This window comes from Nipponia nippon, unplaced genomic scaffold, assembly GCF_047370975.1.
Source record: "Nipponia nippon isolate SJK-2023a ecotype South Korea unplaced genomic scaffold, ASM4737097v1 scaffold_27, whole genome shotgun sequence".
NCBI lineage: Eukaryota > Metazoa > Chordata > Aves > Pelecaniformes > Threskiornithidae > Nipponia > Nipponia nippon.
The window spans coordinates 3,928,833-3,944,676 of record NW_028262344.1 but is presented as its reverse complement, the minus strand read 5'-3'; the positions used below and the strand labels follow the sequence as shown (position 1 = coordinate 3,944,676).

Below are 15,844 nucleotides of genomic sequence, written 5' to 3'. Positions count from 1 at the left end.
AGGGAGTTCCCTGAGGCAGCAGGGCTGGCCGCTGACTGAACAGGCAACCTGCCTGCATCTTCCTACAGTGTTTTTCTCAGCTTTTTTCCTCACTGTAGCGATGGGACTTTATGCAAAGCCTAGCTGCACAGCCACTTCTGCGTAAACGCATGCCCTGAAAGACCGAGCTGCCATCGAGGCTTGGCGGGTTGGCATCATCTCTTCTGAGCCTGGGCTATGCTGAGGTTTAACTTCCCTTGCATTTTTTTTCACCTCTTCTCTTCTGAGAAGAGCAACTGATTCTCTTTGATAGTCTCCATTTAAAAAGCACCTTTTTTTTCAGAGCGAGAAAGCAGGACCTGTTGAATACTGTGGCTTCTCTCTTTGCCTTTACTGGGTACAAGTGTGGTTTAAATAAAACACAGCAAGAAAAATCCAGACTGAGCCTGGACTTGCAAGGTTTGACGTGCTGAGGAGACTGCTTGCTCACGTTTTCAGAGGAAGCTGAAAAGCCTGGGCTTGCATGCTTTGCTGAAAGAGGGCAGGGTGTTGAGGCTGAACTTCTTCATGCTTTGTTAATCTTCTTTGTGGAATAAAATATTCCAACCATATCAAAATCCAGATGAGTTAGTGACAGTTAAGCAGAGAGGAAGAAAGAAGGACTAGCAGCAAATGTGAGAGGAAGCATGCTTAGTTATTTCTAGCAGTTGTTATGCTTTGTTAAAGGTGGCTTTGTGAAAGGTGGCTGAGTTAGCTGCGCAAAATGAGAAGTTGTCCTGCATTTGGAAGGCGAGGCTCTGGGTATCAGCGGAGGAGCAGACAGTTTAGGCTGTGTTGCGTCCGAATGAAAATAGCTTTCATGTCAGGCAGAAGTGCTCTGGGCTGCCGGGAAGGAAATGGCCAAGTCTGAGTTCTCCAGGATGACGGAAAGCCAGTTTTATGAGAAAACTTGCCCAGGATTCTCCTGCCTCCTGCTTCCTTCACGTTGCCTAGTCAATGAATCTTATGGACCCCAACACAACTTTGTGTAGTTCTTTAATAATGACATCAAGGTCAGCAAGAGTAATGACTGAATTTAACAAATGACACATGCAACAAACAGAGGGAGTAAAACATCATTGCACAGCACTGGCTGAACTGACAAAATGTAATTCAACATCAAAACAGAAGGCTTGTTTCTTTTCCTTTGCTGCATCAGCACCACATATAAGGCAACGCTACCGACCGGTTACCCTCAAATCTTGCCCGAGCTCTCACAAGCCAGACATTCCCCCTTCCACAAAATAAACAGTGACAGAAGATGCCTTCACACACCAAGGAGTAGAGAGAGAATTCGGATGACCGCAAAGTTCATGTGGGTGAATGCTTCAAAATACAGCCAGCAACAATTTGTAACATTTGAGCAATTAAAAAAAAAAAGATCTGACTCTTTGTCAAATGCAGCTGCTTCGTCCTTTGGGGCTGCGAGACACACTGACAGAAAGTTTTGCGTGAATGAAAACAACATGAGTAATCAAAGTGACCTATTTAGAGCAAATGAAACAACTGTTCATTTAATGCCATCAGACATCTGTTTATTGCTGTTTAGACCAGCCTATAGAGGAGCATGTGCAACCAGTAAACAGTGAGACCTGCTGAAGTCCTCTGAAACGGCAGAGCAGATGTAGTGCCACTCGACTCCTTTTGATCTATAATGAACGTTTACTTAAAAGTTGGCTAGTGTGGATTGATAGCCTCTGTAATGTGTTTCTAGGAAAGTTTTATAGACAGAGAATACATAGGGTACCATATATCAGTCTATGGCACACCAGCTAATTCAACCTCATTTACATAGCGTTAATTGTCAGTGGAAGCCGATTTGAATTCAGGACTAAATTTTCTCTCTTGATTGCCTTATGTTAAGTTCCTAAGTTAATCTTTAAGGATCAGCATAAAAGGAATATGATTTTTAAAAGCATGTGCGGTACTTTTGGGAAGCCATTTCAGCAGCCACAGTTCAGTTGATCCTAAATAAAAGGCCAGGTACAAAGTCCGCCACCAAACGTGCTCCAATTTTTCTGAGAACGCTAGCAAGGGCCCACCAAACCCGATTCACTGGCAGCAGCACGAGTGCTCTGCTTCGGCATCCAGTGAGCCCACACCCCTTTCGTTTGTCTCTACCCACTGCGCTCTGGCCATATCCCACCCCGGATCGCGGTGCAAAGCTCTCTGCCGGTGGATCAAGGGAGCGTACAGCCTGGAGCTCTAGTGCTTCAATTAATGCTATGTAAAATAGGTGTTCGTCACTACAGGAAATATTTGTACATTTGTAAAAAAGCAATACAACCATAAAGAAAAAAATACAACAAGCACAGCTTGATACGATAACATGCCATGAAATGTCATTGGCTTTATAATAATTTACTACAACTTGAAAAATGTTCTTTTATCCACAATGGATAGGAAATGCTTCCATCTAACATATGGTAAGCATGCAGTAACAATATGTACAACAAAAAATTTGGAGTTTGTTTTTTATTCATACACTGGATGATTACATAGGGGGTATTTTAAAATGATTGTTTTTCTAGCCTGATCTAGGTTTCATTTTGCTTCTGTAATACTGTAGGGGTTTTTTCCCTTAGTTTGGGGAGAATGAAAATTTCTATATACATCTGCAAGAAGTTAGCTTTAGTCATGGAGTATACACTGCTTTTGGTTTTTTCCCCAGCAGTAGGTTTAGATTTATTGGTTAACTGACACTTAAAAAAAAATTCTCAATGCCTTATTGTTGAAAATCAATTTCCTTGCCAAACTTCTTTGAAATTCTGGGGATCTGTTAAGAGAAATATCTATTGATCCTGTATTATACTATTCCCAGTTTTTACACCTTTCATCATGAAACCAGATCAAACAGCTCTTTAACTAGATCCCATCCATCACAAGAGGGAGTCCAACCAAACTTGTGTCAGGGTGTTAAAAGCTTCCCACTCCCACCTGACAATCACAAAGTCGTCTTGTTGAACTAACCACGGCCTGTAGCTGATACAATCTGACATATCGGGTAGCAAACCTGTTGGTTTTGCTCCTAATTGGGGACTGCTCTGTGCTGCCTGCAGACAAAACAGTGTTGTGGGTGAATTAATCAGCCCTTGTGCAGAACAGCCAGCCTTGGCTGTAGATTGACTCTTCAGATCCATCGTGACTGATGCGTTTACCTCATCTAAGAGATGACATACTGACCTAGCGGAGGGTAAGGCTAGTGAATGACAGTCAGACTGACTCTGAGTCTCATGGTAAGGGTTCATTCACAAATGTCCTTCCCAAAAGGGTCCCAGGCCAACTCTCCACTGAGTCTTTTTCGTCTGTTCCTTTTCCTCCTTGAGCATTTTTTTTCTTTTTCCTTTTTTCTTTTTTGCTAGAAAAGCTAGAATTAATATTTCCAACAGCACTGAAGTTAAGTACTTGGCAAAGCATTTCTTTATCTGGTAAAAAATTATATGATTATGAGAACCCTTAGATATTCATAGAACTGCAGCTACAAAGACGGTTTACCTCTTATGACTTCGCAATTTCCAGAGAGAGAGTCATTTCGTGAGAACTGATCCTGACAGTAAATTAGAGAGCCAGAGGTTTGACTGAAGTGCTGAGTGATCTCACCTATTTCTAGCACTGTGTTGCAAAGGCAGGTGCTCAGAAGGTTTGCTATAGGATAAAACATGTGCGTAGGTAATAGTGTGGAATATGGAGGGGGTCCCATGAAGGCGAGGAGGAAGCATGGAGAAATGCAGCCAGTGCATTTCTTGGAAGACTGATTCCCATCTTGCATGTCCGGTGTGTTGATTTTTGCCTTAGTCAACAACTGCTAATAGAAGTGATGTTGTTGAGAGTTGACAAGAGTGAGTAAGCACACTGGCTCTTCTTCACTATGAGTTTGGAAGGCATCTGCTACTTATTCAGGAAAGGAAAACAAAAAATAAAAATCCATGTGGAAACATTTCTAGGGCGAAAGAATGCAATTTACAGAAAAAACAGAAACGCATCAGTGGTAACCATTTCAAACTGACAATAACAAGGAGCCCAAGCAGACTGGATTTAGAGAAATCGATACACCTAACCTCTTGTTTATATTCAGAAACTTTCCTTTTAAAATGGAAACCAGCATTTAATTACACTGCTGAACTGCAGAGTTATTAACTTGACAGACATAATTAGTCTAAACTGAATGCAAAGACTCTTCTGTCAACCGTACCTTTCCCACATTCCTTTGCTCAATTTTATGAACTCCTCTGTCCCACTGGGAGCGCTGAAGGCTGACCTGTCGTCAATTATTCCTTGTCCTCAGGGGATGGGGTCAAAGCCTTATGACATACTGACTGGTTTATTTTCCCATGCAATTCATTTTCCTAGTGGCACTCCGTTTTCATTCACCTGCACTTCCACATACCAACATACGCAAATCCAGACACCAGAGACCTACCCCTTCTCCTTTCTGGACCCTCCGAGATGACAATACCTTCCCTTCTCCAATTCATGGTCCATGGGAACAGCTGCCTCTCATCAGTTCTTTTCAGATTTACAAGGGTTGCTGTTCTTGCAGACCTGCTGTTGTCATTATTTGCTTGGCAGCTGGCACGTGAGTGAGATGTGATCAGCTTTCTGTCATACCTTGAGTCTTGTACCATGAAGTTTGTGCAGTTGTCTCCAGGTAGCTAGCTGGGATGTCTGCACTTGGAAGAGTTTTGCAGTCCTTCCCTGGGGAGAATTGCCTTTCCGGAGAGCTTACTCTAGTTATTCATTCCTTTTTTTCAATGTATCCTGGAATCACCATGGCAAGGCACAGGGAAGTGTCAGGGACAAAGAGGGGGGAGAGGCTTGCTGAAATGGAACTCAAGTTATTTGCCTTGTTCTTGCAGTCTCTTGGCTTTTCTTGCTTCGATAGTTTGGTGGCACCGATGCACAAGGGATTTTAAAAATAAAAGAAAACTAAAGGAGAAAGACGACTACAAAGTCGTTCGTTCTGTTGTCACCCATCTCAAAAACGGTCCGGCTTCCTCTAGCCCCCCCCACCCCCCCAGGAAGATGGATGTGATACAGTACTGCTGAAAAAGCCTCTCAAACGCTTCTGGAAGAGACGGGAGCAAGGCCGACCCCCTAGACTGTTGGGCGAGGTGGGGGCCGAGATGGAGGTGGGGCCCGGTTGGGTGGTGGGGCTTGGGGTGGTGGGGGGAGTGGTGGGAGTGTGGAGGACGGGGATGGGGTGTGGGGTGTGGATGAGCTGGGTGGAGGGGGGGTATAGATCGGAGCCGGGGGCGGAGGGTTGTAGATGGGTGCTGGAGGTGGAGATGACGGAGGGTATGCGTTGTTGAGTGGGTATTTGGGTGGGGCCTCTGTGTTCTTCACTCTGGTGAAATTGATGCAACGGCCCTAAAACAAAAGAGAACAAAGTGGAAAAGCACAGTTACTGATCGAGGCAATGGCATCACAGCTGAGACACCTTCCTGGCTGTGTGCAAATCTGACGTCAGCTTAAGTATTCCTGGGCACCCTGCTTTGCTCCCTCTCTTTCTCAGAGATGGATGTTGTAAGAGCAAGTCCTGTACTGAGCAACCAAGAGGTTAAACCCTAACAACAGCTTTTGTAGTGAAGGAGGATGAAATCCTCTCATACTGTTTTCTGACTCCAGGATCTTTAAAGAGAGCATCAAGTACTTCAAGTCATACTGAAGCTGCAAGAGCTGGCAAGAGCCGTTCCTATTCTTCAGAGCTGGCATCTGAGTCAGTGCATGACCCGTGGTCCCTGCCTTTACAGACGCCTCTTCCCAGACCTCAGTTTTAAACTTCCAACAGCATGAAATCTGGACTTTGCACCTTTGGAGATTCTCTCTCCTTCAAATACCTGGCTTTTGTGTCCTATTTCTAATCATTTACCAACCAGGCAATAGGGAAGATTTGTTTAACTAAGACAGTTTCTTGCTCAGAATCTTTCCTGAAATACAGCCATTCTTCATTAGGTTGTCTTGATATTCTAGTGCTCTTGAGAAGCCAATAAACTGCTTTTCTCGCTCTTCGGTGCTAAGTTACAGTTTGTTGTACATTTTTAAACAAAACCTTTGCCCTCTGAGCTGTTCTTTTTTTTTTCTCCTAAGTTCCACCTGCAAAAGATCCCACTGTAAATACTCAAATGTCATAATCAGCACTACTGTATTATGGATTCATTCTTTTAGATATGAAATCATCCTGAAAGGCACTAGAGGATTTCTGAGTCCATACTTTGTTTTTGGATTTGTGAGTGTGAGCTTATTTTCTGTTTTCCTCTTTCCTCTCCCAAAGTAAATGTTTTTCCTGGTGAAAAAATGCCAAATGGAGCATTGAGCCCATGTGGGCTGGGGTAGATCTGCTGGGGTAACAACATCAGCCATTTTGAGTCCTCTGCACGGCCCCGTATCTTCTCCCTGCTGTACCCAGCCTATGGACAAATGCTCTGCAGAAGAGGGACCCAACGTGAAGTAAGGGAGATGCTGGTAGGAAGGCAGAAGGATGCTGGAGAAGGGTTTGACAGGGATGAGAGGAGCTGGTATGGAAGGAGCTGACACGTAAAGAGATACAGACAGCTCCTCTCCAAGAGCTCTGCCAATTATATCATCATGCTCTGTGGATATGAAGAAACATCTGTCTGAGCCGTAGCCCTTCAGCAGAGGAAAGTGGATTCCTTGCTGAAGCGATGAAGTATGCAGAGCAGCCCACAGCTGAATGCAGGCTGTCTTGTGCAAGCAAAGGTCGTTCAAGGAAAACAAAGATTTCACAGTGCCTTGAACTGCATCAAGTTCAAGATGAGAGCATCACCCCAGGGCTGCTCCGAGCGCGGTGGCAGCTGAACCCTCTCTGCATGGCTCGGCCCTGGCCTTCTGTCAGCAGGAAAAATCTCTGGCTTCAACTCAGGCTCTCCTGGAGGAATCAGGCTCCGGGGCAGAGCAGAGACCCACGTAACGGTCATGAATACGCCCATGGAAATGCCGCTCCTTGAGGATTAATGCTCTCTCAGTTAAGGCTTGTCCTTACGGCACAACAACATAGAGGGGAAAAGGGAGGAGAGGGCTGACCACTGCTGTGTACTCTGCGGTACCATTAGCATCTGTGCAGTGGGCCACGTCCTCCATCCCTTGCACAGGACAAAATGCCAATACAAAACGAAGTGCCAGAGTGGGCAACGACCCTGACCAGAAACACGACGCTCCCTCCACAGCATCCCAGTGTCTCTGGTGCTGACCAAAAGGAGGGCACCACCTGATAAGCAGAGGGAAGCCTGAAATAAGCACACCGCTGTCTCATCTCAGAGCATCCCTGGTTCTATTTGCTCTTTGTGGGCTGGTGTCTCTGCTTTAACGTCATTTTAATGCACTTTGCTGTGATTTTAAGTAAATATTGTGGAGCAGGCCTGCTGAGTGAATGGAAGTCTGAACCCAAGATTAACCAATTCTACTCAGAAAAAAACCCCATGAGAATGTTTTCCTTGTTCTAGTTCCACGTCTCCTGCAATGCAACTTTAGTAGTTTCAGGCTATTGCTTGCACTAGCCTTGTTTTCTTTATTTATGTTGAGAATAAAATAAACCTGAACAAAAAGCAGCAGTCCAGGAATCCCAGCCAGAGAACAAAAAGTCACAATTGTTTTTGTGTGGAGAGATACTCTGTCTGGATGCTCTGGGGGTGAGGTTATGGTGCTGCTGATCCAAATGGAACTGAGCACCGCCCTAAGAGCATTCAAGAGGATGAAGTGAGGCTCAGAAATCTTTGGGTTTGGAGCCGGGGCAGGGCTTGAGGACTAAAAGCCATCTAGTGCTCACGACACTGCCCAAGGCACGGTCCAAAATGGTAAGAGAGCACATCCTGGGCATCCTGTGCACTGGCAAAGATTTCACTTCTTATTGATGAAAACTGGCCTGGATAGATCAGCAGTGCCATTATCATAAAAAACGTGCTAGCAATTCACACCAACGTATAGCTGCACTATGTTTACACAAGTTTTTGTAGTCAGCTGTGACCTAGCGAGCCTGTGCTCATGAACTACTGCTTAGATCCATGACTAATGACAGTTCTTTTTCTCCAGTAACAGGGTTGCTTTGAAATTAGAGAGCTCTTTTTTCAAATGTGATTAAGTCTCCACTGTCCTTGATAATTATGCTTTAACACGGGCTTGTTGGACATGCTGTCTGGTTTGAACAAGGAGTTGGACTGGAGTCTGAGCATAAGCCGCTCGGCTGTAGACCAGAGAACAGACAGCACGGGAGTGCAGGCATGGGAGCCAGACTTGACCCAGAGCTAGCACAGCATGTAGCTGTACTCATCAGATACCTCTTCCCCATTCCCTTGTGCATTACGCTGGTCTAACTTCAGAGTTCAAACCTTCTTCCCCTTAGAACAGGATAGAGTGTGCCTTTTTCTCAGCTCAGGCATGCCGTTCCCTATCTCCTCCTATTTCCTCTGCTGCTCTGCAGCAAATTGACAGTGACCTGTTTGGCAACACTTTCTGCTACAGTGCAACGGGTAATTCTGCAGGGCATCCGACACGTGCGAAGGGCAGATACACACTTCAGGCTTTCTCCTCCTTTCACGTGAACGGACAGACCAAGGGAGTTCTTGTGTTTCCTCGCTTGACATTTCTCTCACCCATGCAGATGAGGGTGGGAAATGCCAGATAGGAGTTTTCAGTCCAGATGGACTGAGATGGACTTTGGCAGCTACGCTGCCTCAGAGGAGATGGAGAAGCCAACATCTCCTAAGGGAGGAGAATTGTCAGACTGAATGACAAGGAGATATCCAGGAAACAAATTGCTATGCCATTGCACGTGAGAGGCAGAAAATGTTTTACTAGTGCCCTGGGTACAAATGCAAAGCAGACCCAGGAGGAAGAGAGCTACTTTAACCAAAAAGCTGGACGTTAAACAGGGGTCTCATCTTGTATCTAGGAGTATGGTAACAGACACAAAGTGCAGAGGTTGTGCTAGCCAGAGTGTGACCACAAACAAGTAATCCTAGAGCTCCGGAAGACTCAGCTTTCTCTGAAATGCATGGCAAGAGATGTGTTTTCCCACGTGCACTTACCAGAAGGGGGCCCTGATTCACAGCTGGGCTTTGTACCATGCAATTGCAACAGAAAAATAAAACACCACCATCATTGACCTACTCCATGGTTCAGTGCTGTTTTATCCGGAAAACTGTCTAGATGAAGATCAAGTTGGCTGGCTAATCACCCATCCATTCACACTTTTCTAGGGCTCTCCACTGCCAGCACAGTTCAGTTCATCCCACAGGTAACAGAAGCTGACGGGAGCAGTAACAGACCCTCTAAATAACTGAGCCCAAATGCCTTGTTCAGCCTTGGGACCTGGATGCAAAACCAGAGTGAGTATCTGAGGTACTACAGGTAAGAGGAGTGCAGGATTGCTCTACAATCAGTGGAAACATAAGGACTTTCACTTGACTGCGATTTTAGGAGGGTCTCAATGGCCACCAGTTAGCAGCCCCTCTTGGCTATCCACCAAGGTTTATCACCTTATTTAGGTGTCCAGATTTAGATGGGGTGGATGTGGAAGATGGTGGCAGAACATCCAGGAGGCAGGAAATTTCCACTAAATGCTACTTTGGATCCTTAAACAGAAGCCATCTTTCATCCCAGGAGGAAAAACTCCTTAACCAGATTACACCACAGCTTTGAGAATAAAAGGAGCCAATTCTATTAGTCTTTCTAGCAGGGAGACAGTAGTTGGAGATACAGAATGTATGAACGTTGGGAACAGGCTGTATACTAAAAGGCTGCTGTGTTGAACGCCTTGGCTAGGTTTTATTTCCCTTTCTGCAGCCACAGCGCTTTAGGGGGGAGAGTCACAGCTGTGCCTCAGAAGAGACAATTGAAGCAATATGGAGACATTATTAGATCTGAAATTTAGTGGAATCAGCAAAATCAGCGAGGGCAATTCACTCTCGCATTTTATGTTGTTTTTCTAGAGAGTAGCGCTCGCAGGCATATCATAATGAATTCTGCTTGGAGTGGCCTTGCTCTTTCACCTTCAACAGCTAATTATCTTAGGGATGAAGGCAGGCAGCACTGTCTTTAGGACAACAAAGCACTCAGCCGTGGGAGGCTGGTCTCCTCTGACCATGGGCCTCGCCCTGCGAGCTCTTTGCATGCAGAGTGCCGTGGGGTTGCACACTTGATCCAAGCTTTTCCTTTTGTTCTTCACATCTGGTTGACTGAGGAGCCTTGCCAGGGTTGAAAGAGAAGGGTGGGATGTGGGGTGAGGGGGACATTAGGCTACTGAGGTCGTAGCACAGGGTGGTGGTTGCTGAGTGTTCAAGAGAGCGAGCTGGAGCATTTGTCTTGGACACGGATCTGGCAGGCAGAGGTACAAAGAGCAGCAGATGCCTCAGCCAAGCTGTGGCATTTCCTAGGAACTCCACAGCCTTGTCCAAGCCACTTCCCACCTCCTCCTGCCTCTCTTTCTGCTTTTATCTGCGTCTGGAAACTAACTGGGAGAAGGATGGTCACTTAGAGCACAGTGCACCATGACCTGCACAGAGACATTGACTGGGATTCGGCACGTTGAATCCAGCTGCGGGCAGGACGGACCTTTCTCTTGGGACACTACAGTATTTCTTTTTTCTCTAACCAGCTAGCTCTCCAGCCCCCATCGCAGCAGGATTCAAACTAGGAGGAAGCTTTTTGCTCTGTTTCATTTCAGCCCTGCTCTCTGTGGTTCCGGCTGTTCAGGGTGAGGCTCACACATGGCACAGCGGAAAGGTAATTTAGGAAAGGCAAGCTGGTCCCAGGGCAGCGGCATGGCCTCTGCAGTACTGAAAAAGTATCTCTTTAACAGAGGAAGCTGGAGCACATTTTTCTGAAGTGAAGATGAAAAATGTTTCTGTTTCTTTTGGTTTCCTATCAAGCTGGAATTAATACCTGGAAAAATATCAACATTTTAAGATCATAAAACACTGGGACTGGCTTCTGAGTGCCTGGGTTCAAAAAGAGGCACTGGAAAAGATATGATCCTTAATATTGTTTTGTATGGGTCATTAGTAATTCAAACTTTCCATAAACACTATCTTCATTTACCCTTTTGTTATGAGAAAGAGGAGAGAGAAATAAAAGGAAGTACAGAAATAAAGACAGGAGAAAGAGAAAGAAAGAGAAAAAGGAAAAGAGAGAGAGAGAAAAAAGAAATATAAAAACTAACCTGCGATTTGATACCTGATTCTGAATCAAGTGTGCACAAAAACTTGTAGGAGATACTGGCCAAATGAATAACAGGCAAACATTAAAGATATTAAATAAATGTGACAGTTACCGCTAGTATCTGCAAAGAGATGATTTACTAAACTGTAGCTACTTTAAAAGCAAAGCACATACATGGATGAGAGAAACAAATGCTCCATTCTCCAAGCCAAACCCTCCCTACCAAAGATCCCGGGTGCTCGATTTGAACTCAGTCCAGGCATGAAACTTCCACAAACATCTGTGAGGGTGATGAGTGGGGAGAGAAGGAGGAACACAGAGCGGAGAGTCACAGTGGATCTGATAGCAGCTCCGAGCCCCACAGGGAGAGGAAGGCAGTAAACTGGCAGGTTGCCTGTCCGCAGCCTGCAAGAGCCAAATGGCACAGACAGCTCACGCTGCCTCTCCTGTGGCTCCAGAGAAAAATTGCCTATAGCCAACGTGGTGTGGATCCCCTCTTGTGAAAGCGGTCTTTGCATAGGGTACTTTACAAAACCTCTCTCCAAAAACACATCCCTTTGTGCCTGGACAAAGGTGATACTGGGAAAAGACCAGGGTGAGAATAATCAATATCTGCTTCCCACCAACATTTTATCCTTTGGGAACAGCATCGGTCAAGGAGCTCTTGGGTTCCCAGGAGGTTTGCTGCTCTGAACCCCCGTCAAGATAACCCCCAAAACACTAGGCGGCTTCCGCTATGTGGTAGGATTCTGCAAGCTTGAAATATCCCTGCTTGCACGACCTGAGCTGGCAGCGTGCTGCCTTTTACATCACACAAGGGTGTCTGGAGACAGTTTTAGGAAACTGTTAACTAGCTTCTGGGCTTTGTTAGCCAGCCTCTCTCAGTGAGATCAGTCTGTGTTGAGCAGGGTTGGTAATGCCAGGAAACACTGCCTCCTGCAGCAAGCATGCTAATTATACGGCTACCTCTGTATCTGTTAGTCACCAAACAACTATTAAAACTGTCTCATTTCATGATAAAACATTACCGCAACAAAACCATTCCCATCTGTGTCTCATTACTTAATACAGAGCCTAGAACTTAGCGTTGCTCATAAAACCTACCATTCCCAAGGCATTCCTGCCACCTTGGCCACTCAATAAATAATAAATTGGAGGCTAGACCTATTTTCTCCCAAAATTAAGAGGACGACTTCCATTGATAAGATCATCAGTCCAACAAGGTTCTAGTAACCTGGTCTCTTATTGCAGAGGTAGCACTGAAAACTATGGACTGTTATGGTTTACCTTAAAAGACCTTGTGAAAAGTACTGCAGAGTGATAAAGTCTGGAGCAAGATCCAGAGTTTTCTGTCAGGTCTCAGTACTGAACACCGTGCTAGATTTGACTTTCAAACTTCCAGGAACAGAGTGGTACAAAACGGTGTTTCCTTCTGAAGCCAGTAAGGAGGTGGGACTTACCCCAAATGAGAATGATAGACACATTATCGAAACTAGTGACGTGTGATCTTACACACGGCCACTGAGCTCCAGTTATATCAGAAGCAGTTTCCTACACTGCAGACAAGCATCCTGTCTAAATTCAGAAGGAAAAAAGAAGCCGAAAAACTACCTAACTTTCTTTGATGCCTTAGAATCATAGAATCATTTAGGTTGGAAAAGCCCTTTAAGGTCATCAAGTCCAACCATTAACCCAGCACTGCCAAGTCCACCACTAAACCATGTCCCTAAGCACCACATTGTCCTGGTTTCAGCTGGGATCGAGTTGATTTTTCTTCCTAGTAGCTGGTAGGGTGCTGTGTTTTGGATTTAGGGTGAGAATAATGTTGATAAGACGCTGATGTTTTAGCTGTAGCTAGGTAGTGCTTACACTGGTCAAGGACTTTTCAGCTTTCCATGCTCAGCCTGGTGCACAAGAAGCTGGGAGGGGGCACGGCCAGGCCAGCTGGCCCAGACTGGCCCAAGGGCTAGTCCGTACCCTATGGCGTCATGCTCAGTATATAAACTGGGGAGAGTTGGCCGGGGGGCAGCGATCGCTGCTGGGGGATGTGCTGGACATCGGTCGGCAGGTGGTGAGCAATTGTATAGTTATCACTTGCGTTGTATATTATTATTGTATATTATTATTATTATTATTATTACTATTACTATTACTACTATTCTATTTCATTTTACTTCAATTATTAAACTGTTCTTAGCTCAACCCACGAGTTTTCTGACTTTCACCCTTCCAACTCTCTCCCCTATCGCACTGGGGTGGGGGCAGTGAGCGAGCGGCTGGGTGGTGCTTAGTTGCTGGCCGGCGTTAAACCACAACACACATCTCCCCGGCTTTTAAATCCCTCCAGGGGTGGGGACTCAGCCCCTGCCCTGGGCAGCCTGGGCCATGGCCTGACAGCCCTTTCGGTGAAGAAATTTTTCCCAATACCCAACCCAAACCTGCCCTGGCGCAGCTTGAGGCCGTTCCCTCTCGTCCCATCGCTTGTTCCTGGGGAGAAGAGACCGACCCCCCCGGCTCCAGCCTCCTTTCAGGCGGTTGCAGAGAGCGATGAGGGCTCCCCTCAGCCTCCTCTTCTCCAGGCTGAGCCCCCCCAGCTCCCCCAGCCGCTCCTCCCCAGCCTTGGGCTCCAGCCCCTGCCCCAGCCCCGCTGCCCTGCTCTGGCCACGCTCCAGCCCCTCCATGGCCGCCTTGGGGTGAGGGGCCCAGCGCTGAGCACAGCATTCGAGGGGCGGCCTCACCAGTGCCCAGCACAGGGGGACGATCCCTGCCCTGCTCCTGCTGGCCACACTATTCCTGATACAAGCCAGGATGTGGCTTCATCGAGACCTTGATATGGTTTGATCTATTCAGATGTTAAAGCAATGGTTTGTATTTGTATTTATATGATCCTGTTCTGTTCAAGCAACCCAAAAGCAGCATCCACTGAAGAACAGAGAAAATTACTTTAAACACCACGAAGTATTGTAATTTTCACAGATCTTTCACAGAATTTGAGATAAGTAAGAGCTTATTTAGAGTATCAGCTCAGGCATGTTGGCTTATGACTAAAGCTTGCATATACCTACATATATAGCACTGTGTATCTGAGGGCCCCACAAAGCACAAAGAGTGGTTCTGCCAGTTCAGCCTCCAGTTGAGATCTTACTCATAAGCTTACTCATAACTTCTCGTCTGCACCTGGCTCTTCAGACCTACCACAACCCAGATAATACCCATTGCTCTGCCAGCCTCTGGTTCTTGATATCTGTAACTATGTTATGCAGGACTGAACCACCTGGGGAACCCACTGAAAAAAAAACATTCAGAGCAAACTCCTACAAAAAGTGAAACAAGATGATACAGGCTTCTACCTTGTCAAATTCGAGTGTGGGAATGAGCTTAATAGCCTCAATCTTTGGCTCGTGCCAGAGATCGGGAGCACGGCTCTTTCAGTGATGGGTGGGCATTTGTATGTCAGCAAACTGGCCTGATTACTTTTGCAGGAGCTAGTTTTGGCTTATTTACGCTGTGGGATGGGTGTAATTTCCAGGAAGATCTGGTCATTCTTCCCATTGTCTTTCTGGAAAGAGGTAGCTAGTCTTGGAGAAATGCTGAGTGACACATCAAAGACACTGTCTTACACAGGACTGTAATCTTTCATCTGGAGGTTGAATAAGAAAGCCTACTGTGTATGAGGAAAAGAGAAAAATTCAAATGAAAAATGAAACACATTCTTTTGGCAGCGATAACTGGAACAACTAATCGTGCTCAGTGGTAAACATCCCTCTGGAGAGGAAGAAAGAGCCTGCAGGATCTTGCAGCCTGCAGAAGTCAGTGATCTGGGGAGGATCTCTCTGGGTGCAATTCGTCTTTGGGCAAAGAAGACAGGGCATGGTTCAGGACAGGATCTTCCACGATGTGAATGTGAGAAGAACACAACTCAATGGCTATTTTCACGGTACATGACTTAGGAAAATTACCCTGTGCAGGGCAGTACTAATGGCTCGAGGAAACGGGAATTACTGTCTGCTGAATATCGTCCTGCCAGTATTTAGTGAGAAATAATTCCCGTCCCTGCAATCCCTGTTTGCTAGCTGTGCCTTGGCTTCTGAGGCAGATCTCTGACCGTCAATGTTAAAGCCATAACCTTGTAATTCGGTCTAGGGGAAATTTTGCCCTGGATTGAGATATGACTGGGATGCTCCCCTTTATAAGCTGGCTACTCCCTGCTTCAGAAACCGAGGTCCAGCAATTCAAGAGCCAGCTCCGTGCTTTGTTTTTACAGTAACGAGCAGTCTGCTTTGCAGTAGTCCTGCAAGCTGATGAGCAGATCACTGGGCTTTTGGCTTCGGAGCTGTTAGTTCCAGGAAAAAGAGCTAATGTTTAGGTTAACTTTTCCATGGCTATTAATGGAAAACCACACAGCAATAGCATGCGTGGAACGGTTACAATTTTGTTCTCAAGCTCTGCAGCCTGTCAACAGAAACTTGCAGGCTTTGACTGAATAACGGGTTAAACAGTAGCTCCTTATTAGTGCCTGTGCATTTTGGAGTCTGCAGAAAAAAGAATCATCAAGCAAGTAGCAACATAGCAACGTATAGGTGTGTGGGGGGGTGACTTGGGAGGCCACACAGCTGGTTTTATTCTCAGGCCTGAAAATGGAACAAGGTCTAGT

General features: G+C 45.9%; 1 protein-coding gene across 1 annotated transcript in view; it reads right to left on the bottom strand.

Annotated features, from left to right (window-relative positions):
* Positions 1-997: 997 nt before the first annotated feature.
* ANTXR1 (ANTXR cell adhesion molecule 1) overlaps positions 998-15,844 on the bottom strand; it is a 111,367-nt gene continuing 96,520 nt past the window's right edge. Inside the window, exon 18 of the mRNA XM_087763052.1 lies at positions 998-5,385. Within this exon, the coding sequence (XP_087619178.1) occupies positions 5,113-5,385 (273 nt within the window). The 3' untranslated portion in view covers positions 998-5,112. The remainder of the gene's footprint in view (positions 5,386-15,844) is intronic.